Consider the following 25,923-nt stretch of genomic DNA (forward strand, 5'->3'; position numbering starts at 1 on the left):
ACAGGCATTTTGTTACAAGAGCAAAGCGACAATCCATCTGGAATGCCCAACTTTATTTCAAGTTATTTGTATGCCAACCAGACGATTGTATTTTGCAGCTCGTTCCAGAGCTGCTCTCAAGCAGAAGAGGTATTGCACCATTTAAAGGAAAGATGTGCTCTACTCACAGGCACTTTAAGTTTTATGAAGAAATTACCAAAAGGTGGGAACGTTTCAGGTGCCTGCGTGTGCTGTTGAATTTGAATGACTTTAGTTAAGATACAGGAGTATGTTTTCTGGAACAAATGCATCATTTCTATCAGAAATGCATCTGTTCTCAGAGATATGCGGGGCAGCCAAGCAGGTTATTATGCGTGCATTCTGCCGACAAAGACAATAAGTAAAATTTAAAAAATGGGGCCGATTCAAATCCATAGGGTCACTTCAGCTGAAGGAACAGTGACCCTGTAAGTCGGCTGTGTACAATTTCACATTTAACAAAGTTGAGATCTTTCAGGCGCTTTGCGTTAAACATTTTTGTTTAAGGTGAGACTTGGGTTTATAAAAGTAGATGTAAATTGACATCTTTGGAAATGTACAGTACATCCTGTGAGAATCTTATGGATAAAGTCAGCACCCATCGTTATCCAGGCGCACTGTGTGGGTGTAACCAGGGGGAGGGGTAGGAGGCTGGGTTGCATATGTTTTGATTATGAAGCCCGTCCTCCGCATTTGCCTGCTTTCTGCAGTTTGTGGCATATATAACCATGTAGTAATAATGTGACAGGTCTGGTGGTCAAGTGGACGAATAAAGCCACTGCAAAATTGTTTGATTGATCTTAAAGTCACAGGTATGAAGCACTCACACTTTCATCCTTCTGAGGTTGGTAACATAAGTACCAGTAGGTTGAGTTCAAAGAGGCAGCTGTTATTAAGCACCAAAATGCCCACTATTAGGAGCATGTGCATTACAAATATACGTTATGGCTGCACATTTTATTTCAGTGATTGTGATTAAATGTAATGTTTGATTCAGGGCAAAGGGCCTGATTTAAATATTGGCGGAGGGGGTTATTCCGTTACAAATGTGAAAGATATTCCATCCGCCGTATTACGATCTCATTATAGCCTATGGCGATCGCAGGTTTGCGACAGAGTACCCCGCCAACAGGATCTAAATCAGGCCCAAAGTTCGGTTACTTCAGGTGAGTGCGCTCACCAGGCTTTAGGAAGTATATTCGGAGTTTTTCTTTTAAACCTTGCTCCCCGACCTTCAGTACACGGGATTATTTCTGCTTTATTTAACCCAGGCATTCAGTTGGACGCCGCTGTGCAGCGATTCTTTGTTCTGGCTCCTGATTACTTCTGCTAGCTTGCCTGGTTACCAGCCTCAGCCTGCCATAGTGCCCTGTACATTTGTTACTGACAATAATGGAAAATTAAGCCGCCAGAAGCAAAAGCAAGAACAGACCTCCCACCTTGGCAACTATGAATGGCTATTTTTTGTTAATAGTCCCTCTCTGTGCTGATAAGGGTAGTAAAGTGACCTGGAGCACCGACGATAGTGATTTGCCCAGGGAGACAGTGTGGGCAAGTTGGGGACCCATGACGGTTTCCAAATTCTGAAACTTAACATTCCAGGCAAGGGTGTTGTAGTGATTGAAAGATGGCATGCAAACTCAAAAAGTGGCACGACAACTTCAAACTTTGACATGACAACTTAAAACGAATCCTTCATTTTAATAAAATCACGTGTAGCATTTTACTAGACTCGGTGACACAAGAACACCTGTCTACCCCATATCCACGCAAACCCAGCAAAAAGAGTGCTAAACAAGTCATTAACTGTTCATCCATGGCTCACACAGTGCACACTTTCCTTACAGAGAGGTACAGAACCTTGATTAATAGCCATTGCAATAGCCACGAACAAGCTTGTAAGCTGTTGGTAACCTGAGGGCCTAGGGGCTCAAAGGAATGTCCTCACTGTGCCTACAGTTTACAGGATGTTTGTGCTCCATCTCCTCCAGACCATCAGATCTAAAGCAGATATACAGAGGAGACCTACAGTGGATGGCGTTGGGAGCCACGGCCACAGAGGAGCCCTGCATGTGTGTCCATGTCCGTCCCACACCCCATGGTGCCTTTGAAGCTGTGTAGGCAAACCTTGCTAGCTTCTCAACCAATTCAAGGTATCTCGACGACTTGATGATGTGAATCTACATATGAAGCAAGGTTATCAATGAGTAGCACAGTCAATTTCAGTAAATTAATCTGGACACATTGTTTGTACCCACACATCTTAATGGATTATTAAAATGGAGCAAGCTCACTTACAAGGGATGTGATAGAATTTAGAGGTTGTGCCAGAGACATAACTTAGACCCTGCTGTTCTTGGAGTGCAAAGGCCCACCGTTTAAGCTTGGAGCCTGCTCAGCCCTAACCCTTATCTATATGTGAGGTTCTGGCCTCTGCTCTTGTGGAAGAAAACCGGCCACCTGCCCTGAATCCCTGTAATGAAACTGCATTCGCTGGTGCAATGAGTGCAATATCATTACTATAGAACGTAGAATGGACAGCCATGTTGATGTGGCCCGTTAAGCATTATTTTTTACATTCTAGCAACAAGCCCCTAAAGCAAGAGTGTGTTGCTGGAAAGTAAAAACAAATGCCTCTGAAGCACAGGGAGTGTTCTCCTTGCATGCCAAAGTTCAAAGAACATTCAGAATGTTCCTTTGCAGGACACTATGCATCACACTATGTCCTGTATAAGACAAGGCAATAGGCACAGAGACTCAGCAGTGCAGAGGTGGGTGGACCACCTAGCCATAGGTTCCTTCTAGCAGAAGCCTTGCAGGTCGACACTTCTAGATGGGACAAGAGGTCTGTGAGGGGTGAGTCACTTGCACGTATGCCATTGTTCCTTCATCATCAAACTCAGAAAGACCATGTAAATCTCAAAATATCTCGTAAAAATTACACGCATGAAAAGATATGTGAGGGAGATGGGAAATTGCAGTTAGTTTCAGAAGATGTCCTCTGAAGAAAACACAGGGGCACAAAAGAGGGAAAATGGCAGATTGTAGACTGTCTTTTCTGACAAATTCTGTATATTTTCCTCAGAAAGGGAAATATCTATTAAATATGCTGGTTATATTAATGTGTGTGCTAAAAAAAAACAATTAAAATTCACAGAAAAAAAACAAAGGTTACTGGGGCATTATAGTTAGGTTCTGAATTTAGACGCACAAAACCATAGAAATTCAGCATGGTTATGGTTAACTCAAGTAACTCTGACTTGCACCCTAAGGTAACTATAAATCACACCCTCACCTAATTTCCCAACATATTACATCATGGATGACACCTTGTATAGCATCATCAATATTATCACTGCAACATTTGCAATACAAATTATTGATAAGAAAACTGTGCATGGCTGGGGATCGAGTTATAGTTACATTAGGGCACAAATTATAGTTACTTGAGTTAATCATAACTATAACTGCTGAATTTCTATGGTTTTCTGTGAGTAACTATAATGTCCGTGTAACCTTAGCTTTTTTTTAGTAAATATATATATTTTTCTTTTTTTGCTCATCTCAGAAAGAATGCAATTCATCATGGTTAGCAGAAATCGTAGATATAATACTGTATGACCAATATTTACCATTAGATATGGATACATTAGCATGACCAACATATACAATCTCTACAGAACTGTTATTTCATACTATTCACAATTCCCAGTACCTATTTCTAGATTCACATGCAAGTACTGATTTTAGGGTCAACCAAAATCCATTTAAGTATTTACAATTACAACCACAGAAAACATAGTGCACAGCATTTGGAGTGTGACTACATACCTGGTGGTGACTACAGCAAAGCCTTCCCAATGCACACACTGCATCCTAGCCACGTGTGGGATCCACCCCAAGAGCCTTTGATGAGACATCAACTGCATGACACTGTGCATTTCTAACAAGCTAAGTATGTTTTTAGTCTTTCCCTAATAGAATTCTCTCTCTCTCTCAAAGTAATCTACGATAACCTGGCTCAACAAAGCTTCAAACTTTTGTTATCCAAAGCAAACAAAATGGCAGTCAGAAACATAGTTTGTGCTTTGCAAAGGCATAATTGCGACCACAAGTGAAATATTAACACTTACAATAAATCCAAGTTTTTTGTAATCCCTCGTGTACATTGATTTGCGTTTCTCAATGCTGCCCCCAATGTTATTGAGTTCAGATTCAGCATCAAAGGCAATTCTTCTTAGTTCAAAGATGATGTCCCTCTGGGCCTTTAATGTGAGACAAGAAAGACAACCAAAAGCACATGATTAGCTCAAATTAGGAACTTTAGTATGCAGCATCATATAGCATCTTGTTCACGCTGGTGCAATTAATACCTGCAAAAGTTACATGCTGGAGCAGAGATTGGGATTCTGTTTTAAGTTTAGAAAGCATGTGTTTCTGAACTTGGTTATTGTGCATAATCTTGCTTCTACATGCGCTAGACAACTCACCATAAAATTCATGGCCCTATATGACTCATCACACATTCAGGCTGCCGGTACAATCTGGAAGCCTGCTGACACATGAACACTGTGTCCAGTTTTATTCCATAACAGCTACCTCTGCTAACAATATGGTTCAATGCAAAATCTGCCACCTCAATGCTTGCTTATTTGTAAGTTGAACTATGAGGGGCATAAAATATAAATCTACAAACAGGCTTTTAGTTTGAAGAAAAATGGGCAATTCAGTTCACCATGAAATCTGAGGTATTTCAATCAGGAAACAATCAGAAAATTCATATTACAAAGGCACTGACTGGCCAATCCTACATCCGTTTTCACTATGACGAATATGATCAGGTATCCTGAAATATAAAGCAGTTAAACTAGTAAAATACAAGATATCCCCTTGTCATATTGACTATTTATGAGATTTCTCAATTATTCTCTTCTGCCTTTTAAATGAGCCCAGAGCCGCCTGCTTAGACAAAACCTTTGAACAGTGCTCAAATGTCAGCATAGTTGTCGATACACCAAGTTGCAACCATCATCCCGAAATTTGTACTGTGGTTTGAGACACTGGACAAATCTGTTCCACGATGATTCCACATCCCAAGGGATAATGTTTAGGTAAGCATTAAGAAGTGTTACCTGGTCCTGTGGATCCATCTTCGTCATCATTCTTTCCTCCAGAAGATTAAAGGTGAGCACTTGTAAAACATACAACTGATGGGCCATTTCACCAACGACTGCGTCTTGAGACCTTATCATATGCTGCAACAAAAGACATACCGCATCAATGCAGGTCACAGGGATTCAATATACAATTTGAACATGCAGTTCAGTGATAAGAAACACTGCATCACACCACTGCAAAACAGAAATCACAAGAGTGTTGTTACAGCGACTGCCAGGTGGAATATACAATTTCTAGCAGCTGTGGATTCAGCAAACAAAATTGCAGTCAACTCTAAGGTAGGGTGAACGTGAGAATTTACAATAAACATAGTTCCTTCCATAAAGCAGCAACTGTGTGAGAAAACTGAATGGCAGATTGGGGACAAATGAGGTAGGAGCAAGCATATCGAAGTCTATCACCAATCAAAGCATGCACGCCGTTAAGTATTCAACATCATTAGGTTGTATTTTACAAGCGTGCAGTGCCTCTGCTGTAGTCCTACCTCCAAGAGCCGAAAGCCTTCTTCTATATGGAAGGAAGTGTCCGAAAACAGAAAAATCAGAATTTAACTTGCCTTGAAATCCATTCAGTAGGACAGCCAAGGAATTCAGTGTGACACATTTACCATGAAATACATTCACATCTCCATTAAGGCCCCAATTACAATCTGGTCACAAATCCCATTTCAGATGGAAACTGCTCCTTGTACCTGAAAATGGATTCATGTTAGTTTCAAACTGCGTATGATGCACGAATTTGCACCCGTGATTTGCAGCAGATAAAACTTGCAAACTGAATGCAATTCCAATTTTCATGCTCCAATACCTGGTAAAATGTGAACACTTTGTCAAGACAGCCCCATTCAATGGAATGTACTAATGAATTTGGCGCATACTGCGCACCTGCACAGCAGCAGCAGTACAGATGGGCGCACAATTAACACCTGTGATTTGCAGCCCCCAGCTGTAATAAAATAAGGACCTAAGTGTTTGTTTCTTCTGTTGGATTCTTGCAGCTGATGTATGTATTGATGCTTGGGCCAAAAAAACAACATGGCTTGCCACTACCAGAAAGTTATGTTTCAGAGTGATGTAACCTCTTGGAGGATTATAATACACATTTCCTTAATAGCCTGTGTGAACATGTCCACACTAAAAAGAAGGATCTACAAGCCTAAAGATGTCTGTCGTTGATGGAAATACCAATTGGTAATTTCTTTAAGCACATGCACCCAAATCCTTAAGTCAAGTACTGAAATATTCTTCTCCTTATATTATTGTGACAATATACTCCCAACTAAAATGTTCTGTGTGTAAAAAGTAAGAAATCGCATTGAAACATATAGCATTTTGGACAGAGGGATTTGTTTTTGAATAGAGGATAATTTTATGTAAAATAAAACACATTTTTCCTGTGACTACATCACTAGAAAATGCACAGACTTTAGTTGCAGTCACAGCAGTTACTGAGATAAGAAATATTACCCATCGCAGTCTGTGGCGAAGCATAGTTAAAACAAACACATTCAAAATCATCCTTACAGTCCTAAACATGACAAAGTTGTTGAACCCTGGTCTAGAGATGAAACACCCGAAAGAGTGTGCATTTTTCACCATTGCGAATCTTGGACTAGTAGTCTGTAGTGTCCGATCTCCAGGATCATGGAACGTCCTCCGCACCAAAACGTCTCTTACACATCAGTAAGTCAAAGGGGTCTATTGCAAAGCCATTTTGAAATATGTAAAGTAGTACTACTTTGTGTACTCTATAATGAGATTCACAAACCTCCAGCTGGAGATCTCCTCCTCTCCTATCTGTAGGGATATCCCGGCCATGGTGGCTGAAATCTCCGCACACATAGGTGTATGATTTGTAGCAAATGTGGGAGGGACAAGGCAGAGTGGTTTGAATATACAGAATGCTTATCCTTAAAGGGCTGGGGGGTCAGGGCTTTAAGAGGGCTGGGTCCCTCTGGGTCGGAGACCTAGGAGTAAATAAAAGCGGACAGTGAAACAGGTCAATGTTGGGCCCCAAATTTATGTCCTTATCTTTCATGGTGAAAACACTGATCAGTGTCGAGCAACGAATGTAAAAACATTAAGGTAATCCATATCAAGTATTTAGCTCCTGTTTATATTTTGGGAGAAAGTAAAAGAAAATGAAGTGCTTACAAGTGAGTGGGTGTGTTCTGTGGCTGCGAGGTGGTGAAGTGAAGGAGGTTCGAGGATAACATGAGCAATAGCAACATTACCAGAGGCAGAGTCGGCCAAATTGCTATGTGCTGCCTTGCTAAACTGTGAATCGGGCGGAAGCGCTCAGTAATACCAGGATGCCGTGCACGACACTCAAAGAAGCAAAATCGTAAATATGCTAAGCTCCTTCTTAGCCATTCTCACCTGTGGAAAATGCCCTCTGGAATTTGTGGACTAAGCTACTTTGTTGGACTGAAGAAGGCAGGAAACGTCCCCAAAGGCAGTTTAAAACCTTGAGACCCTACATCCAGGGATAAGCATGTATGCTGCGAAGCATCTGGCTAGATGAATATAATGATTATATCCTTGACAAACAGTGCAAAGGATCCCGTCACTTCTAAGCAAAGCTTGGCTATTTCAGGAAATGAGGACAGACTTGGAAAAATATAAGGAAGCAACCTCTCCTAATTGATTTAGAAGTTTGACTAACAATTGGAAAGAACAAAGGGTGAGTTTTCATGAAAAGATTAGTAGTAAGGGAAAAAGAAGTCTGAAAACCTGAATCCACCACACAGGAGATGGCCTTCCACCCAAAAAGGTTGGAGGATATTCTTTATCTGATTAGAGAACTCCAAAGTTCTGCTTCTTTTGTTTAGTATTGTGTCCAGAAAAGAGGGGGTCATTGGATGGCCTATACTTTCACCTCTGTCTGCTCATGGTTCTTAAGGATTCAGAGGAAGGTGAAAAACTGCATATACTAATGGAGGGACAGAGGCCAGTCCTGAAGGGATGAGGGCATTGTTTCTTAAAAGTTGCTTGGATCGGAGGCAAATTTGAGATTAGCTGGAAATGCCCTCACATACATCTGAACAATCAGATCGAAAAAATAATTCTAAAGTGGTAGAGCACACAGAAATATGTTGGGTGTACGTTGCCCACCCTGATCTACTCTGAAGCACTGCAGAAGTAAAGTAGAGAAGAGAGAGAGACGTTCCAGCAGGATTTCTTTTAAACAAATTTAAAAATGTATTTTTTTTTTTTAGGACGGTCAAAGTTGGATGTCTCTACTCCTATTAAGAGGCATAGTCCCTACAAAAGATCAGGATAGGGTTGTGTTTCTGTATTTTTAGCCTTCCATTTGATGTCAAAGCACTCAAATGTTAAAAGGATGTTAATCTTCTTTGAGGATGATTCCCCTATGCTAGTCTCTGCTTCTATGAGCCAATTCACTGCAAGTGTGACAGTAACGGCAGTAACAGAGCAAGTATTGCCAGCAGCAGAGGGCATGGGGAGAATCAGCACCATATGGTCCTTGAACAATCCCATATATTGATAGTTTATGATCTCGACCACAGTGCCTAGCCTTTGATAGCTTTTTTTTTGAGTTGTGATGTCTACCTGGACACCAGGAAAAGGTTACCACAAAGGGCTTAAGGATCAGGAAACCCATGTTGCTCAGACAAATGGAGGCATTTCAGACTCGGGTATTCCCAATGGTTCCATGGGCTAGTTCTCGGTTGGGATCCTTTATGTACAGTGCATGTTGAAGCATGAACATGCTCCCTATCTAAAGACTGGTCCAGACCCAATAAGTAGAGTTCAAGTTAGACAACAGGAATAGAGTCTGTAGTCCGTCTGCATTACTGATTACTGCTAATTATCCTGTACCGACAGCAGCTATAACAATCTTGTAACTACAGCAGCCATCACAATTTTAGTAGGCTTCTCTTTGACCTTTTAGATATGAAAGAATCTTTCAACCTTTTGTCATGGCCTACCTGGAGAAGGAGCCAGTGTTAAAAGCTGGAGAATCCTTGGACAGGTATTGGTTGTCCAGATCTGGACATTCTTGCTAGGACCTCTAATTTCGTACGAGGGTTTAGGTGTTTCTAGTACCTACAGAATTAGAGCTGACTGGTAACTTGGAGGATTAGCTGATGTTGATCCAAACGTTTTGCCTTCACCCTCCTGTTTTCTGAACCTATTTTTCTTGGCTTTTAGGACTGCTCACACTTTACCAATGCTAACCAGTGCCAAATTGCTTATTATCTCTCCTTTAAGCACTGTAAAACTGGCTTACAACCAAATGGCACATTTATTTACTTTTAAGTCCCTAGTAAAATGATTCTACATGTACCCAGGGCCTGTAAACTTAATGTTACTAGTGGTCCCACAGCAATCATTCTGCCACCCACTTAAGTAGCCTTTCAAGCAGGCTGCAGGCCTGCCATTGCAGCTTCGGTGTGCAATAAACCATTTGCCAGGCCTTCCTTTTTTAATACCTATAATGTAGGTTCCAAACAGTGAATAGGGTAGGATGCAGTGCAGTTAGACATGTATTTTTAAATTTTACATGCCCTTGTAGTGTAAAACTATTAAATTCATTTTTCATTGCTGTAAGGCCTACCTTCCCTATAGGATAACAGTAGGTTACCTTATTACATTTAATAATTGATAACTTTCAATTGGGCACAGATAGGAATATCTCGCTTGGATTTAAGCCACAATTCTGACAATGACAGTTTTAAAAAGTTGGCACGTTATTGCCCCAACCTATGAGTGCCTGGAGTCTGTATCATGGGTCACATGCCTAGGTGTAGCTGACAGTTTTGTTTCCGTGTAACACTCCTAGGCAGTGAGACAAAGGGCAATAGGTGTTGGCAGGATTGAATATCTCTGACTTGATGAGGGAGAGAAGTTTTCACCTACCACACTTGCATATTATGAAGACTCTGCCCAGCACACTTACAAACGGTTTTGACACTAGTCTTTTGTGTCCCCAGACATGTGGGGCCAGGGCTGGTTCAGCTGCTTTCTAGAAGGTTTTGGGGTGTTCTGCCACTTTTTCCCCATTCTATGTCAATGGAACTTTTCAAAGTTTGGAACACGACTACAGCCTCAACCACTGAATGGAATCACACCACATTTGGCAGAAAGCTAGACCTTGGTCCTGAAAGCATGCTTTTTGTGACTTGGTGTAAATCCATTCAATAGTTTTGGAGGAATTAGAAATTAAAACAATATCTACAGAGTCCCTGTGCAGATATCTGACTGGCTGTCAATACTTCGATCAGGAAGTGTTAGCAGCTATCTTGGGACTTTGCTTCAGCAATGCCGATTCCCACAGGAGGTGGGAAACCAGCTTGGATTGCAGGGGCCTTCAGGACCCCCTTCCCCACAGTTCTCCACAGTGTGTCTGGGTGCCCTGGGGGGCACAGAGGACACATGGTTGGACCCCGAGGGATGGGGTTCCCAGGGCCAAGATCGGCCCTGGGGAGTGGGTCATGCAGCCCTCCTCCTCCCCTCCATCCAAAAAAATAATAATAATTAGACCAGGCCCCAGGGATGAAGTTCCCAGGGCAGAGATCGGCCTGGGGAGGGGGGTTGTGTGCCCCTCCCCCCCCAAAAAAACATTTAATAATTAAGCCTGGCTCTGGGATATGGGGATGCTGGGGGCAGAGATCGGCCTGGGGAGGGGGGCTCTGCAGCCCCTCAAAAAAATTAGATATTTAGGGTGGGCCCCAGGGTGATGGGGTCCTCACAGCGAAGATCAGCCTGGTGAGGGGGTGCAGCGGGGCAGGCGTGGTGGCCAAATCCTGCTGGGCAAGGTCGTGCACAGCACAGAATTGGGAAGTTTTAGAGGTTGACTGCAGGCCATCCTTCGTCCAAAAGCAGCATGATGTTGGGTGGTTATAGGGGTTGGCCTCAGGCCAGGCCTTGCAGCCAACCCCTGCTGTGCACGGTCGAAGGTCGTGCTCAGCGTGGGGTTAGGTGGTTATAGAGTATGGCTGTGGGGCCAGGACACAGGCCAGGTTCTGCAGCCAACCTGCACTGAGCACAGCCTAGGGCTGTGTGCAGCACGGGTTGAGTGGTTATAGGGGTTGGCCGCAGGACATGGCCAGGCCCTGTGGCCAACTGCTACTACACACAGCCTCGACCGCGCGCAGAGTTGGTTGGATTAACGTATAGTAATGAAAATTACTTTACGTTAAAACAAACCCACAGAATTTCACTGAAAAAAACAAAGGTTACAGGGACACTATAATTAGGAAATAGAATTAAAAAAACATAGAATTTCAGTAAAAAAAAAAAAAAAAAAAAAAAGGTTACAGGGACGTTATAGCTAGGCTTACATTTTAAACATACAAAACCATCGAAATTCACCTGTTAGAAGTACTTCAAGTAACCATAACTCGCGCCCTAAGGTAACTATAACACATGCCATGCAATGTTAATCATCCCACAAATTACAGCACTCATGACGTATCTGATAAAATCATTGATAATGTCACTGTAATATCTGCAGTAAAATTATTGATCACATAACTGTGCATGGCTGGGGCGCTAGTTATAGTTATATGTATGTATATATATATATATATATATATTCAGTAAGAGCACTATGTGTATATTTGATTTATTTATTTTTTACTTCGGCAAGGAAGCATAAGCTCCTATAATACAACTTATCATACTGGCAGCTGAGTGGGTCCTGACAGGTTTGTGGCTTGAGGGACACTTCTGAAAATGTCATGGTGAACGGTAAGAAAAGAAAAGATGTGAGGTCGGTCTTTGAAAACACGGGATCTCTGAAAGCGAGCATTTGTAGGGTTGTTGTACCACCTGGAAAGCTACCTTTTCAAGAAGTTTCATTTCTCCAGCTAATCGGTACTTGTGTGGCGCATAATCAGCCATTAGTATGGCACCGCGTTGACAGGAATAAAGGAAAGTGATTCCTTTGGTAGAGGGCACTAGATATTATGCATGTTCAAGGTCTTTGATAAATTAAGGCTCATTCCTGCAAAATGCACACCTTTATTTTTTTTTTTTTAAACAGTCACAATGTTGCCATCTTTTTAAGTTAAAAGGTTGCTTGTGGCTACTGCCCAAATGAAAGGATATTCCACGGGGGGGAGGTGCATGGGCAGGATGTCCACACGTGCACACTACCCCCGACATGATCACATCCCAGTGGCAGCCAAAGTCTCCCCCCGTCGTTTGACTAAATAGCCCGACACCTTTCAATGTTCCTATCTAAAAGATGCAACACACACTTTTGAATGCAACCGAAGGCCCCCCACGGGTTATTATCTTTGATAATACCACAGTGTACCACTGATGTAGGGAACGCTCTTTCTTGGAAAGGAAGAACTTTTTTTCCTTAGAAGGTGGGGTAGCCTGAAGGCATTTCTCTGTGATGTCAGTGAGAAGACATTTTGTAGTTTGCATGCGGCTGTGCTCTACCAGTGGCGTAACAAAGGCTCCCGCAGCCCCACGGTGCGGGTGGGCCCCTGAGCACCAGGGGCCACCTTAACACAGAACACTGTGCACAGGCGCAGGTGCCTGACTCAGGTGTTTTGCAGGGGGGTCCCCTCAAGTTTCCTTACGCCACTATGTTCTACTAAAAGTACAATTAACGTTCCGCTATGATGCTTGTTGCTGGATGAAGGCTGCTGGGACCAAGTATTACTCACCCTACCTGGTATGCTCACGGTTTATTTAAGAGAGCATAAGTAACTTTTTAGTGAGTAAAGTAGAATCGTTCTTTTTATGCAGTTTAACACCAGTTGCTAAACTTTGATTTGACAATTAGCATTTGATCTTATGTTGAACCGAGATATTTATCTTTCTCTTTATTTTAACTTTATTTCTGAGCGTGGCTACAAATATAGCCTTTGGAATGTATTCCTGATGGTCATTACCGTGTTCAAACTCAAGCATCTACATAGCAGGTAGCGTCAAAACACTATTATTCATACCATATGTTTATGTGTCAGAAGAGCAGATAACACACTTTCTGGTAGATACTCCCATGTAACCAAAGATTCCTCACCTGTAGACTATGCCCAGGTGTCAGACAGGATCTGAAAGATTCTTAGAGCAATGTTCCTGTGGCGTCTGTAGCTCCACACTGACGTCTTTCTACCATGGAAGTGATAATAGAGCTGCATACAGCTCTAACCCTGAGCGTCAACATCAGCTTCTTTCTCGACTCGTGCACTTGGACATGGATCCCAAAACAACCAGAGTACCAATGAAAACATCTCTAGCTTGGGACCTTTCTAGTTGGCAACAGAGACCACTCCACAGAACTGAGAGGAGGGAAGAAAGTGAAGAATCTGAAGGAAGAGCATTACCAAAAGTAAATAAATAACCATAGATTCTTTACCTTCCTCACCTTCAGAGTAGAGACCGAAGCAGTGCCTTTCAAGGTGGTGGGTCTGAGGAATGGCTCATAACAAAAAGGCATAAAGGATCAAACGAGCAAAAAGTTTTTCCTATTGAGCCTGGCTGTCAATGCATTAGTGCTTTGTGAACGTTCGCAGAGATGCCCATATACTGGTCTGACAGATATTAATAACAGGCACTCAGCGTGCCAATGCAGTGGTAGCAGCCCTGGCGGCGGTGAATTGGCCCGGAGTCAGGCGCAGCCCGTCCTTTAGGGTGGAGGGGCCACGCCCCCCAACCTTTTGCCCCTCATGAAGAGTGTCTGTCAGTCTGAACAAAGGTCAGCCTGACCGACACTCTTCATTTTCAGCTCAGACAGCCAGGAGTGAGACATGCGCGATTTGCGCAGACTCCTGGCTGCCTGAGCTGAACTTTGCTGGGCTGAGGAGGTCACAGCTCCTATGGGCGTGACCTCCTTGGATCAGCAAAGGTGCCTCGAGGCTCTCCCCTGGGTGACAAGGAAAGCGCCACCCACTGACACTCGCCCTGGGCACTTCAGGTTTAAGCCCTGAAGCGCCCAGGGCGAGTGTCAATCAGGGACACTTCGTCACAGAGTGGGGTGGGGTCAGCAGTCTCACTGACCCCATCCCAGTCTTTGACGAGGCTGGGACTGCTGCCTTCCCTCATTGGCTGACCAATGAGGTCAGCCAATGAGGGAAGGCAGCAGTCCCATCCCTCCTGGGACCTTGAGGCTGAAGGTAAGTGTGTGTGTGTGTGTGCTGTTTTAAAATTAATGTTTGGTGCGTGCATGTTTGAATGGTATGAGTGTTAATGGATGTGCGTGCGTGTGTGAAAGAATGAGTGTGTGTGTGTGATGTTTTAAAATGAATGTTTGGTGCATGTGTGCATGTTTGAATGGTATGAGTGTTGTTAATGGATGTGCGTGTGTGTGTGAAAGAATGAGTGTGTGTGAACTTTTAAAATCAATGTTTGGTGCGTGCACGTTTGAATATTATGAGTGTTGTTAATGGATGTGCGTGCGTGTCTGTGTGAAAGAATGAGTGTGTATGTGTGTGTGTTACCCGCCCCCCCCCCCCTCCTAAAGCTGCTGGCCGCCACTGCCCAGAGTCCTTCTGGAAGCTGCAGCTTGGAGAATTTTTAGCAGATCTTAAAGAAGAGGGCTCTCCTTTTCAACAGATTCCTTTTCTGCCCTGCCTTGCCTTTCATTACCCAGAGAACACTACAAAGAGCTGACTGTACACCTGATGGCCCTTTTTTGGAATCAATGTAAATGCTTAAAGCTCCTTTAGGATTCAGTCGATGTAGTTCTTTCAATGGATGAGGCGGAACAAGAACATTGGGAAAGCAATAGATTGCCCTATGTGGAAGGCACATTTGACAAAAGGGACCCTCTGGTCTTCAGCACCACTATATCTGGGCAAAAGGTGGTGTAAGGCAGCTGCACTGAGAAGGCTTGATTCACATGGCAAGCCGAAGTCACCTCAGCCAGAAACACAGTTTTCAGAGTCAGGAAATGTAGTGGACAGTGGTAATTTGGTTTGAATGGCGAGCACAAGAGGAAAGGGAGGACCAAATTAAGATACTTCTTTGGCATCACAAATGGTGTTAAAGGAAACAAATGAGGTAAGCCTTTCATCACAATGGGAAATTTGAACAAGGATGATTGATCTGGTAAACATAAAAAGGCTGAAAGGTCCAACAAATGAGCTTTAACAGTGCCGAATGCAAATCCTTCATGATCTAGAGCTAAAATAAACAAAAGGGCATACATCAGTTTGGCCTGTAATCGATCGATACTGCGGGTACCACACTCAGCTACAAACTCGTCCCATCACCTGGGAGGGATAGACTTCGTAGAAGAATGCCTGGGAGCCACAATGATAGCCACAGCTAAGGGAGAAAAATGCAATTAAGTGCCGCAGCTCATTTTACATGCTTGGAGGTACAGATTGTGCAGTGTTGGGTGCAGGACCTTGCCTTGCTGTTGCAACAGGGGACCCTCTCAGAGCAGTACCCTGCTTGGAGGACAGATGCTCCTAAACAGAATTTTCAGGTATCACATTCTCCTTGCCCAATCCAGACTCACCAGGATGACTTGGGTCCAGTCGTCCCTCATCGTCCTCAGAACTCCGGTCAGGAAAAGCAGTGGTGCTCCATTCTATCCAGAATTTGTCTCCAAGAGACAGCCTTTTTGGAAAAGCAAGTGAACAAAAGTTCTGAAATTGTGCGTTCAGAGGTGGCAAAAAGATCTAACCATGATTCTCCCCATTGACAGAAGATGCCCTCTGCCACCTCATGATGTAATTGCCATTCATGATCCGACAGGAACCAGTGGCATAGTTTGTCCAGCCTAGCATTCAAAGATCCCACCAGGTGGTTCATGGCCATGGAAATGCCCTTGTACTCAAGCCAGCTACAGAGATGAACTGCTTCCTGGCACAGGGCCCAGGGCCACACCCTGCCCAGTTTGTTACAGTACTACATGGTGGTGGTGTTGTCTGTAGTAACCTGAACCAGTCTCCCTTGGAAAGATGATCAGAAGACTTTTAAGTGCAGGCAGATGGTACAGAACTCCAACCGACTGATATGGAGATGGGTCTCTGCCAGAGACCAGAGTCCTCTGACCTTTACCTCCTCAAGGTGAATTCCCATTTCAGCAGTGACGCATTTGTCACAACCATTCACTCTGGGTCAGGCAGAGAGGGGTCTCCTGCATGTCCAATGGATGTTAAGCCTTCATTGCAGGCCTTTAGCAATCTCCCCCGAACCCTGGATGGAATCAGATAGGTTATAATGGTGCTGTGCCCACTGAGACTTCAGGTTTCACAGCAGAGCCTGCAGCGTGCATTTCCAAAGCCACCATCCAGTCACCTGGATCCAGGACAGACATAACTTAGCTCAGTGTCAGCATTGTGAATTTGTCCTTAGGCCAGATGAGCATGCTCTTCCTGGAGCAAGTCAGATATTCTGATGTGGAAGGTCTAATAAGAACAGCAGTGAGTAGCCCCATGGAACTATCTGCAAGACCCACTTGTTGGAGGTTATCTGTTATCACCCATAAACAGAAAATGTTTGATCCTGGCTACCAGAGGATGGTTGTGTGGTGCTAAGGGCAAACTAAAGCAGGTAAGAGGCTGTTGCCAGAGGAGAGAGTGACTGGGAAGTTTGTTGCTGCTTGATCCCATACCCAGAAAGAACATGGGGTTATCTGTTGTGGAGATAGTGGGTTTTGGGGTTGACGATTTGCTAACACTCTGGAGGTGCAGCAAAAGGGGGGTAAAACTGTTGAGGGCACTGTCTTGCCAGGGTGGAGGGGCCTAGGGAACATGCCGTGGCTTGGCCTTCTTTAAGGCATTCCAACTCCGAATTAGCCTTCTTGTCAAATAGGTGAGACCCATCAAATGGTACGTCCATTTAAGAGGCTGACACATCCCCTGAGAGGAAACTGGATCGCATCGAAGCGGGCTGTTGAAGCACCATACTAATACCAACTGTTCAAGCAATTGGTGGTGTCTAGACCAGGCCGGATGATTTATTTGGCAGCATCCTTCTCATCATGAAGTAAGGTTGGCATGAAATTTATCTGGAACTGCCAGCAAGATCTTGTCTATCATGTCACATAAGGCATGGGTTTATCACACCACCAACAGCTGGTGCTGACTAAATAGAGTGGTAGACTGCCCAAGGAGAAAATTCACTTTCTGAATGCTTCAATTCATTTAAATTCTGCCATGGTGAGCTGTGGGCAAAAAACTGGAGTTTATTCTACTAGTGGAAGCCTGAACCACCTAACCTTCTGGTTTAGAGTGCATTGTCAAAAATTCAGGATCTCCTGGTGCTTGTCTGTGGCATCTGGCAAACTGCCTGTTTACTTTTGGGCATGAACAGGGTTTAGAAGTGTCGCCCATAACGGTCTTCATAAAGTGGCAGTAAATCCTCTGATGAAGTTTGTCCCGGCTGGAAAACGTCTGTCTGTACATTAATGTGTACCTCCACCATTTGCAGCTGTAAATCCAACACCACAGATGCACTTCTCATTACCACAGTAAAGGAGGCACTCTTCAGTTGGTGGAACATGGGAATAACACAAACCAGTGCATGGAACTACCCAACCTACTACCCTCCTGCAAGTTCACATAGAAATTCTCATCATCACTGTTAGGAAAACTAATCCTCCTCTTCTCCTTCGCCATCTACAAAGGCTGGTTCGCTCTGATCAGAGTCTGAACTGAAAAACTGTTGGAGCGTTGGGGTGAAGTTCCAAGCAAAAGAACAGTTCTGGCCAAGCCGGATTGAACTCAGACCGGGTGTGGCTTCAAGACAAGGCCTTGGTCAGGGCAGAGATGACTTTGGCTCAGAGTTGTATAGGTCTATAGGAACAAGTCTTCCTCCGGTGCCTATGTCAATGAGACAGGCATAGATTTCCATGCCAGACTGGAAGTCAGCTCCAGAGTCAGAGCAGAACCTGAGGTAGGTTCAAGAGGCACAGTCAGCACAGAGGACGGCCCTGCCGATGGTAACCAGACTGAAGGCTCAACAGATCCCTGGATCCTAAAGGCACGCCTAAAGGAGCTGGAAGAGCGAAAAAAAATTGCAACATGGCCACACAAAAGGACTCAGCCTGCTTCAATGTTGCCAATGGGCCCAGAAACTCTGGATGCATCTGGACCAGCTGTGGGATTGGCTCCTCAGTGGGGGACTCGGAGTGAGACCAAGAGGCACCTTGACTTCCTGGTGACTTCTCAATTTGGAAGTAGTGGGACTGGTATGAAGCCATCTTGGTCTTCCTCTGCTTCCATTTCGACTTAGATTTACCAGAAGACTCACTGTGATGAGGACATTTTGTGGGAATGGTAGAAGCCCTCGACTTCAGGCAGGAGTGTGACTTCCAAGACATCTTTTGGTTGTTGGCAACATACATCTTTGCGTTCCCAAATTGTCATTGGGTTCATAAGTACACACTCCTTGCAAAAGTTGGGAGTCCTGATCAGAACTCAGACATCACAGGCACACTTCATGTGGATGTGTCACAGACATCTCTTTGCAATTGTCTCTACAAGGTTGAAACCTGTAATTTTAGGAGGGAACATAGATACCCTGAACACTGGAAAATAGAACACTGGTCAGGGATGAGGAAAGAATTAGCTCCAGATCTGCACAAAAGCACAGAAAGGAAGGAACTGACAGCGACACACAGAGGTGGCATTTATATGGGGTTCCATTGTCACTTCCAAGGCAGAACAAAGTCAACATGGAGCTTCCTGGCATCACCTACTAGCAAAAATGAGCATTACTGTAAAAATCTTCTGAATCAGGGCTGGCACCTGAGACTATAATGAAAGTGAGGAATCTGCAGTTAGAGGTATCCATCACAAGAAGAGGATGCCCCTCCATGGGAAGGGATGATGAACTTTCCCATATAGGAGGCCCCAGTTTCTCTCAGTATAGCCCTTATAGCAAGTAACTCTGTTTTCTAATTGAGGTATGGTAACGTGCTGCACATGCTACAGGTTTACGTATTAATTTATGAATGTTATCTATACAATGTGACAGATGTCAGAAACCCTTTACAGGTTCAAACATTTGTGTACGCATTTTTTGCAACTTTTACAGCATCATGCTTTCTCTGCTATAATTCTAGACCAGCAGTTATGAATGATTGAAGCATTTGCAGACCTTGCTACTGTCACTCTTAAGGTTATCCTGGTGTTATGGGGAGGAAAGCGAGCATGGAACTGCAAGAAAGATTACACCAGTATACAATTTTGCATACAGAGATACCTTTTTAGCTATTTCTTCTGCATGTTGCCCAGGTAATTTGAACATACTATTCTTTGATCGTTCTCTAGGTAGACATGATACAAAGCCCTTTAGCTCCTAATGTCAACTGTGAGATTGGCCTTTTCCACTTTTCACTCTAAACCCTTATTTTTTAATAGATGTGGTTATCCCCTTTTAAAAGGCAAAGTAGGACAGGCCTTTCTAAGGTATAACAGAAGAGCATTAAGGTGTTTAGGTGCTGTGACTGGAAATTATTCCTGCAGGTTTTTTTGTATTTTAAATGTAATGACTCGTTGGCAGTGGTATGCCAATTTTGCTAAAGTTTCAAGTTGCCGAACTAGGTAGGTTGACGAAGAATACGTGTCTAGGGTTAAATTCTCCTTAAGTGCAATGCTTGGGCTATTTTCAGAAATACATTTAGTTGGGAGGTGACTAATAGACACTGAGGTAAAATGTTCAAGAAGATAGCTCACCATAAAGCAGATAGTTCATGGTCTATAAAGGTTTTATTGGAAAAGGAGCCAAAGAATCTGATCCATGCAAACCACTGTAAACACATTGAAACCATATGTTTTTTTTTTTTGGTACTGAGCACTACATGAAACAATTCCCAGAGCTGGAAATGGACCAAAACGGTATTGTAACCTCACATGCTAACCCCAAAAAATATTTTGGGTGACACGTTGGCACACACAAAGATCTTAGACTGTTCCATCACCCCGGAGAACCTGCAGCATGTTAGCAAAAATATGGAACTTGATCTTTGCATTCCAAGAAAGCTAGCCTGACATCAGAACAAATACCAAGCATTTAGAGTACTTTACAAATGAGTGATGATCAGTGTCTGGCACTGTGATCTACCAATCTGAGGGTATGAAAGACAGATGCTCATTTTAAGAAATAAAACAAAACATATTGCATTGTGAGGCAACATGTGACTAAGAAACCAGATGACTTATTGTGGAAAGGATTGGGATTTCATAAAGATCCTATTCTTTACACTTGCACTGTATTTGAGGATTGTGGCCTTCCCTTACATACCATGTTCACCATTAGGACACCCTGCATCACATTTCAGCTTCTTCTGATTCTAGACATAAGTGAAACCATTAAGGGTGGTGCTCATCATATCGCGTGCCTGACAGAGCATGTCTCTTTGGCCCGAGCACACAAAACTCACCCTTATGCACCACATAACTACATATATGAGTCATCGGGATATGTCATAGAGAGCATGAGATGATTCTAGACTCTGGACTAGACAGCTCAGTAATTATGAGGAGATTGTGAAGAGATGAGAGTCTCATGATAAGGATGTCGGTCTTATGACTAAAGATTTTCTCCTTCCCTCTGTGTATGTGCCCCTTTGCGTGTTGATGAGAACAGTTTGCAGCGTCACATCTGCATCCTGACCTTCATTGTGCTGTTTAATGTTTAAAATAGCATGTGTTGGGGACGAGTACTGAATGAAAAACAAAGTACAAACTTTTTAATCTTTTGACCCAGGCGTATAAAAGAAACCAAGATCAGATTACACCAACCCTTAAGCAACCACCAGTTTTTTAGGTCCATCTGGCACGCATTCACGTCAAGAGAAGCACTGCTGCAATCTTCAACTTGAAGGCTTTGTGCCGTGAATGGTTGAGCAAACATCAGAGGGTTTTTGTCAATGTTAGAAATGGGGTCTCTGGTTGGCAGTCAGGATGCACTCTGTCCAAGCAGGGACCCTCACTCTAGTCAGTCTAAGGGAGATACACACAAAGGATAACCCCTGCTCACCCCCTTGGTAGCTTGGAACAGGCAGTCAGACTTATCTCAGAGGCAATGTGTAAAGTATTTGTACCAACAAACAGTAATACAGTGAAAACACTACAAAATGGACACCACACCAGTTTAGAAAAATAGCCAATATTGACCTAAATCAACCAGACCAAAACGACAGAAATCCAACATACATAAGTGAAGTTATACATTTTAAAATAAAAAGAGTCTTACTCCGTAGAAAATAACAGATGCGTTGATGTTACACAAAGTACCTGGTTTGCATCAAAAATAAAGCTGCATGGGTGAGAGTGCGTCGAAAAGTCTTTGATGTGTTGAGGCCGTGCGGCATTTATTCTCTGGTTGGGTAGGCGATGCGTAATTTTTCTCTTCCTCAAGAGAATGATGTGTCGATTTCTGGATGGGCACCTTAGGTCCGGGCAGGTTCTCATTGATTTTGACGGCCAGCTATGATGCGTAAGAAATCCATCCGCAAGGCAATGAGAAACCACGATGAGTGGGGTTTGTGTCGTTTTCAGCAGCCGCTAGTGGGTGTTGCATCGTTTCTCTAGTCGTAATGCAACATCTCAGCTGCGAGACAGGTGGTGCATTGTTTTTCACAGGCTGTTGCAGATAGTGCCTCAAACTTTTCGAAGCACGGCTCCTGTGTGTGGATTTCCACCGTGGTTGTACCAGCTTTACCTTTCAAGGGCCCAGGGGCTGGATAGGGCACCACTTGGCAGGGCAGGAGTCTCAGTAGAGAATCTAGGTGCTGGCAAAGGAAGTCTTTGATGGCCGTGAGACTTCAAAACAGGAGGCAAGCTCAGTCCAATCCCTTGGAGACACTTTACAAGCAGGAATATACCACAAAGTCCAGTCTTTGTCCTCTTTCAGACAGAAGCAGCAACTGCAGGCCAACCCAGCAAAGGACAGTCATAGGCAAAGGGGCAGTACTACTCCTCCAGCAATTCAGTTCTTCTCCTTGGCAGAGGTTCCTCTTGGTTCTAGAAGTAATCTTAAAAGCTGGGGTTTTGGGTCCACTGTTTATACCCCTTTCTCCCTTTGAAGTAGGCAAACTTCACAGGAAAGTCTCTGTTGTTCACAAGATCCTGCCTTGCCCAGGCCTAGCTCCAGACTCACACCAGGGGGTTGGAGACTGCTTTGAGTTAGGGCAGGCACAGCCCTTTCAGATGTTAGTGACTACTCCTCCCTCCAGCCTAGCCCAGATGTCCCATCAGGATATGCATGTTACACCCTAGCACCCTTTGTGTCAGTGTCTAGTGGAGATGCACAAACAGCCCAACTGTCAGCCTGACCCAGACAAGGAATCCACAAGCAGGCAGAGTCGCAGAATAGTTTAAGCAAGAAAATGCCAACTTGCCATTTTCAAACAGACAACTTAAAAACCAACTTTACCAGAAGATGTATTTTTAAATTGTGAGTTCAGAGACCCTAAACTCCATATCTCTATTTCCTCACAAAGGGAAACTACACTTAAAGGATATTTAAATACAGTCCCCATGTTAACCTATGAGAGAGAGAGGTCTTGCAACAGTGAAAAACGATTTTGGCAGTATTTCACTGTTAGGACATGTAAATCACATCAGTACATGTCCTACCTTTAACATACACTGCACCCTGCCCATGGGGCTACCTAGGGCCTACCTTTGCGGTGCCTTGCATGTATAAAAAGGGAAGGTTTGGAACTGGCAAGTGGGTACACTTGCCAGGTCGAATTGACAGTTTAAAACTGCACACACAGACATTGCAGTGGCAGGTCTGAGCCATGTTTACGGGGCTACTCATGTGGGTGGCACAACCAGTGATGCAGGCCCACTAGTAGCATTTGATTTACAGGCCATGGGCACCTCTAGTGCACTTTACTAGGGACTTACTAGTAAATCAAATATGCCAATCAAGGAGAAACCAAACACCACTACAATTTACACAGAGAGCATATGGACTTCAGCACTGGTGGTAAAGTGCTCAGAGTCCTAAAGCCAACAAAAGCTGGTCAGAACAAATAGGAGGAAGGAGGCAAAACGTTTGGGGATGACCCTGCAAAAAGGGCCAGGTCCAACAGTCAAGAAGAACGGCCTGGCACCCATTCACATCTGAAAGATTCCACAGAAGTGTAACATTGGAGGAGGGCCAACTAAACCTTCAATAAGTCTCTACCGCCGTTGGAAGACTCTGAAACTTTCAGTAATGAAGACTCTTTTTAGCAAGTTGTTGGTAGTGGATTAGTGGCTCCAAGAGGTTTATAATCAAGCATAGTGGCCAGAGCTAGTAAGTCTAGTAAACAAACTGAGGTCTCTGCCACAGGGTTAACAAATAGTGAAATTAAGGACCTTTATCAGCGGGCTGAGAACTTGAAAAGGAATACTTAATTGTGTGTTTTTGATATAGACAGAATTATACTCACAGAAGATCATATCTAATCCTCTGCAACTGTCTTGGAGGAGTCCAGGCATAAGAGGGTTGTGGGTTACTAGGTGGATCATTAAACGGTCTGACCCTAAAGTACAAGTTACTTACCTTCGGTAACAAAATATCTGGTAGAGAAATATTCTAGTTGCAGATTCCTTACCTTAGAATTTCCCCCAGGAGTCAGACTGGATCCAGAGAATTTTCTTCGAGCAATGCCCTTGGCGCGTCTGTTGACTCTGCGGGAGTCGTTGGCGTCGTAGTCGCCGTGATGACATTGGGAGTAGTATATAGATGCCGCCTTTGTGCAGTGACGTCAGTTTCTTTTAACGACTTTCCACGCCAAAGCGCAGAGCTGCTAAGAACACTGAGATTGGTGTGCCAGAGCTAAGGACCTGAAAGGGGAATCCCTGTCCCTAGAAATCAGTTTGCAAGTGGGGAGGATGGGTCGGCGGTAGGGAATCTGCAACTAGAATATGTCTCTACCAGATATTTTGTTACCGAAGGTAAGTAACTTGTATATCTGATAGAGAGTTCTAGTTGCAGATTCCTTACCTTAGAATAAATACCCAAGCAATGCCATCCTCTGTGGTGGGTTGTGAACCAAGATCATACTGGGAAGTCCTGCAGGACCGAACGACCAAAGTAGCCATCCCGACGAACCTGACTGTCCAGACAGCAGTGTTTAGCAAACGTGTGCAGGGACGCCCACGTAGCTGCCTGGCAGATATCCAGGACAGGAACTCTGCGTGCTAACGCAGTGGAAGCAGCAGTTGCTCTGGTGGAATGAGCACGCAAGCCCTCAGGAGGTTGCTTCTTGGCCAAAGCGTAGCACATTTTGATGCAAAGAAGCACCCATCGAGAGATGGTACGCTTTTGCACCGCCCTCCCTTTTTTCGCACCCACATACCCAACAAAGAGTTGATCGTCCACCCGGAACTTTTTAGAATGATTGAGGTAGAATGCCAACGCTCTTTTTGGGCCCAGACAGTGGAGTCTCTCCTCCTCATAGGAAGGACGTGGGGGTGTGTAGAAAGTAGGCAGAGTAATGGACTGGCCTACATGAAAAGGTGTAACCACCTTAGGAAGGAAGGAAGCCTTAGTGTGCAACACTACTTTGTCAGGGTGCACAGACAAGTATGGAGGTTTTGAGGAAAGGGGCTGAAGCTCACTCACCCTGCAAACAGAGGTGATAGCATCAAGAAAGACAGTTTTGAAGGTGAGGAGCGGCAAGGGACAATTATGCATTGGCTCAAAGGGAGTACACATCAAATAAGTAAGGACAAGATTGAGGTCCCATTGAGACATGATAAATGTAGCTGGAGGGAATAAATGGGTGAGGCCTTTTAGGGATCTACTCGCAATAGGAGATTTAAAAAGTAAGGGCTGATCAGGTAATCTAAGGAAGGCCAAAATGGCAGATAAATACCCTTTAAGGGTGCCCAAAGCAGAGCCCAAGAAAGGATGACCAGAAGAACCTTGGATAGTGGTGCAGAAAGGGGATTGTAGGAAGTTGGCTCTGTATATACTATCTCAAAGTAAGAGATAGTGTGCACAGAGTCCAAGGGTTCCCCTTAGAGGTAAGATAGTGGCAAAATTAGATAATACTAATGCTCTATTTTGTGGTAGTGTGGTCAAGCAGTAGGCTTATCAGAGGGTAGTGTTAAGCATTTGCTGTACACACACAGGCAATAAATGAGATTCAAGATTTGAAGTAATTACATAAAATGCAAGGTACTCCACACAGTTAAGTAAGGAACTTTGAATTAGAGCAGTAACATACACAGTTTTAGCTAAAATGGCAATAAGCTATTTTAAAAGTGGACACAGTGCAAAAATCAACAGTTCCTGGGGAAAGTAAGTATTGGTTAGTTTTTCAGGTAAGTAAGGCACTTACTCATTCAGTTTCCTGTGCATAGGCAGCCCACTGTTGGTGGTTCAAGGCAACCCCAAAGTCACCGCGCCAGCAACCCAGGGTCAGTCAGGTGCAGAGGTCAAAGGAGGGCTCAAAACACATAGACACACCGGGGTGCACCAGTTCCAGTCTGCCAACAGGTAAGTACCTGCGTCTTCGGAGGGCAGTCCAGGGGGGTTTTGTAGAGCACTGGGGGAGGACACAAGTAGGCACACAAAATGCGCACTCAGTGGCACAGGGGCAGCCGGTGAACAGTGCTGCTGTTCTCGGGGTTTCTTGGTCCTTTGGCTCATGGCAGTCCTCTGAGGCTTCAGAGGTTGCTGGTCCCTGTCGGATGCATCGCTGTGCAGGTTCTTTGAGTCTGGATACAGGCCGGTAGAGCTGGGGCCAAGTCAGTTTGTGTCTCCGTCATCTCTGCGGGACTTTCAGGTCAGCAGTCCTCTTTCTTGTTGTAGGTTGCAGGAATCTGATTTCCTGGGT

At 44.0% G+C, this 25,923-nt stretch overlaps 1 protein-coding gene across 3 annotated transcripts in view; it reads right to left on the bottom strand.

Moving 5' to 3' along the window:
- The window catches only part of ELMO1 (engulfment and cell motility 1), a 1,154,836-nt gene that overhangs the window by 709,288 nt on the left and 419,625 nt on the right, over positions 1 to 25,923 (bottom strand). For all 3 annotated transcript variants that reach the window (XM_069215589.1, XM_069215618.1, XM_069215598.1), the window contains 2 exons: positions 5,151 to 5,273; positions 4,152 to 4,283 (listed from right to left, as the gene is read on the bottom strand). In XM_069215589.1, the coding sequence (XP_069071690.1) occupies positions 4,152 to 4,283; positions 5,151 to 5,273 (255 nt within the window). The remainder of the gene's footprint in view (positions 1 to 4,151; positions 4,284 to 5,150; positions 5,274 to 25,923) is intronic.

This window comes from Pleurodeles waltl, chromosome 2_1, assembly GCF_031143425.1.
Source record: "Pleurodeles waltl isolate 20211129_DDA chromosome 2_1, aPleWal1.hap1.20221129, whole genome shotgun sequence".
NCBI classification, from domain to species: domain Eukaryota; kingdom Metazoa; phylum Chordata; class Amphibia; order Caudata; family Salamandridae; genus Pleurodeles; species Pleurodeles waltl.